At 36.9% G+C, this 3,012-nt stretch overlaps 1 protein-coding gene across 2 annotated transcripts in view; it reads left to right on the plus strand.

Annotated features, from left to right (window-relative positions):
* gtf2h2 (general transcription factor IIH, polypeptide 2) overlaps positions 1–2,775 on the plus strand; it is a 10,479-nt gene extending 7,704 nt beyond the window's left edge. Inside the window, exons 8-10 of one of the 2 annotated variants that reach the window (XM_007577430.2) lie at positions 1,332–1,437; positions 1,514–1,604; positions 2,208–2,774. In XM_007577430.2, the coding sequence (XP_007577492.1) occupies positions 1,332–1,437; positions 1,514–1,604; positions 2,208–2,414 (404 nt within the window). In that variant the 3' untranslated portion in view covers positions 2,415–2,774. Of the gene's footprint in view, positions 1–1,331; positions 1,438–1,513; positions 1,605–2,207 lie in introns of both variants that reach the window. The other variant, XM_007577429.2, reaches the window with a different exon arrangement.
* The last annotated feature ends 237 nt before the right edge of the window (positions 2,776–3,012 follow it).

A 3,012-nucleotide genomic window follows, 5' to 3' on the forward strand; every position in this document is an offset into this window, starting at 1 on the left:
TAGTGTGCTGCGGCACAGTGGTTGAAAAACACTGTTTTAAGGAAGACAAATTTAATCTTAAACTGTGCTAAGACAATTTGTTACAAAAAAATCTGTCAACATAGGAATTAAGAAATGGAAATAATTTCCTAAGAACATCAGAGATTTAAATGGCACACTTGGAAGTAATTGCATAATAAAATAAACTCAGTAATTTCCATTTACATGATTTGTTGTTTTTCTTTTTCTTTCTACCAAAAATTGGATTATAAAAGTCTTCAGTCTGGTGCATTGACATCAACTAGCCCTTTTTTTGAAGGACAATTTTGTTTACGGAGACTTCATAATTAACTTATTTGTTGTATCTGTTGTTGTTCACTTATTTTGGATAATTAAAATGTTTTCCAACTCCAGTGTTAAATGTTAATCAGATATGACAGTTTATTGATCTTTGAGAATGAAAAGATCTCAAAGATCTTGCATTATTATGCCATTAGCATTATTTGACTTGAAAATGGTCTCAAAACGACCTTTATTGTAATAACTTCTAGGACAATTTACTGTCCAGCAAAATTTGTTATTGTGAAAGGCCTACTATAGTAATCTTCTATTTCATAACAAATAAATAACTCGGGTCTAAATATCTGAGGTTCAGATGCATCACACCTTTAATGTGACTGAAGGGACATATGAGCAGTGTTTTTCTTGTTTTGTTTTGGGGTTTTTTAGCAAGCTTTTAATTTATCTCTGACAATGTACAGTCCCCACAATGTATAAAGAGCAGCCTGTAAAGCTAAGTCAAATATTCCTAGGAGACGATGAAGGCTGGTCACAGGAACAGCTTAGATTGGAACAAATATTAGCTAATTATAGAAGTACAATGCATTCAGTCTCTCAGCTAGTCATTTGTTTGATGTGGCCTGATTTTCTAATGAAACAAAGTGTTTCAGGAGCCAATAACATGTTCTGGTAAAGATGTAAATAAATTACAGATTAGCTGTTTCTCTTCTGAAGCAGCAGAGGTAGCCAGGTGAAACTTTTTCAATGAAACTGTGTTACTAAGATAGAAATGGTGATGTTCAGTTGTTCACAGTAGCTAGATAGACTGCTTCTTGTCTGGGATTCAAGTTTCCAATGAATCCAAGGCAGAAACACTTTCATATTGTTCAGCTCACTATGTGTTTATTGCACATCACATTGTCCTTCCAACAGTTTACATGTTTTCCTAATATTGTGCATCACCAAAGAAAATAAATGGTTTGTTGTGTGGGTTTCTCCTGCTCCCTCCGCTAGCGCTCAGTCTATGCTTTGCCGGTTAAACCTGCTGATCCTTTATTTTGTTTTTCCAACAGGAAATCCAAAGAAGCACATTGCTGCTCTGAAGAAAGCAGTTGACAGCTCATGTGTCGGAGAGCCTTCGCTGTACAACTCTCTCAGCCTGGCTATACAGACCCTCAAGTGGGTTCACCACAGATGCTGTTCCACAGAGGCTTTTTGAGTGAAACAGCAACACTTAGATTCTCTCTCTCTAAAGGCACATGCCTGGACACACCAGCAGAGAAATCCTCATCATCCTCAGCAGCCTCACCACATGTGACCCAGCTAACATCTATGAGCTAATCAAGGTGAAGACATGTTTAATCACAGGCTTCTGTAATTAGAAGAGTTATTCAGATAACTCTTCTAATGTGCACTGGCACATAACTGTCTAAGTGCAACACCCTGAGGCAATCCTGTGTTGATGGACTTACTCTCTGAAAGGGTATAGTCGACTCTGGTACAGTATACTGGCCAGTGAAAAAAGTTCAGTTGATTGTGAGAAAAAATGATGCTAACAGTATGCCTCAATTTGGGATACGTGCAGACGAGGCTGAAATCATTAAAAAAAATCAGTAAAGTCAGTGTTCATAATGTTATAATGTAGTTCCATTTGTCAAGAAGGCATTCATTGTTGTAAGGAAAGTTTTTTTTTTAATTATATATCTGACTATATTTCACAGTGATGCAAATGAAACCACCTTAAAAGCATATTTTGTTTGATTTGACTGTTTAAAGTAATTTAAGAACTGGCTCTTAACTTGTGCTGAGGTTCACATACTGTTTTATCATCACTTTCTTTTGCTAAACTGTTTTATCTGAACAAAACTTTTTTGTTTTGTAATGTTCTCTGTTTCTCCAACTTGTTTGGCAGCAAGGAGCACAAATTGCATGTTTTCCTTTGCTTTCAGACTCTGAAGTCTCTTAAGGTGCGAGTGTCAGTAATTGGGCTCTCAGCGGAAGTCCGAGTGTGCACGGTTCTGACCAGAGAGACGGGTGGATCCTACCATGTTATCCTAGATGAAAGTCACTTCAAAGAGCTGCTCATGTATCATGTCAAGCCTCCGCCAGCAAGCTTCTCATCGGAAAGCTCTTTAATACGAATGGGTCAGTATTAAAATGTTTGACATTCATATTCTCCAAGATAACCAGAATTGCAACATATGATGATAAAAGCTGAGTTTCCTCTCCCGAAAGAGATGTTTGGGTTCTTGAAATGTTGCCGTTTCCTTCAGGTTATGTCACAGATTAAAAGTATTCTGGCACTGAATGGGGAATCAGGGTTTCCCCCAGAAAACTTGCCAAGCCCGGTGTTTGGGGCGCCAAGGTGGTCCACCGGTGGTCCACTGGGGTTTTATGTTAAAAGCTGTTAAGTTGACAAGAAATGCAAAAATATTACTGGTTAGCTAACTATATGTTACAGGAAGACATAGCCAGTGACATGCTATTTAAACCCACAACTATAGAATCTTAAGAACAACAAATAAAAAATAAAAAAAAACATTTAAAGTGAATATCACTTATTTGCACTTCTGTTTAATACAAATTAAGTCAGCAGCTCTGTAAGACCCCCCCCAGGCCTTCAGGGGCCCCATAAACACTAATATTTTAACACAGAACACAGATGGACAAATTTGTTTATTGAGAATATCAATTCTACTAAATTTGATTTAATGGTTTTAGCATACATAAATTAAAAGATTTTAATTGTTTAAC

The sequence above is a fragment of the Poecilia formosa genome, unplaced genomic scaffold (genome assembly GCF_000485575.1).
Source record: "Poecilia formosa unplaced genomic scaffold, Poecilia_formosa-5.1.2 Scaffold441, whole genome shotgun sequence".
NCBI classification, from domain to species: Eukaryota; Metazoa; Chordata; class Actinopteri; order Cyprinodontiformes; family Poeciliidae; genus Poecilia; species Poecilia formosa.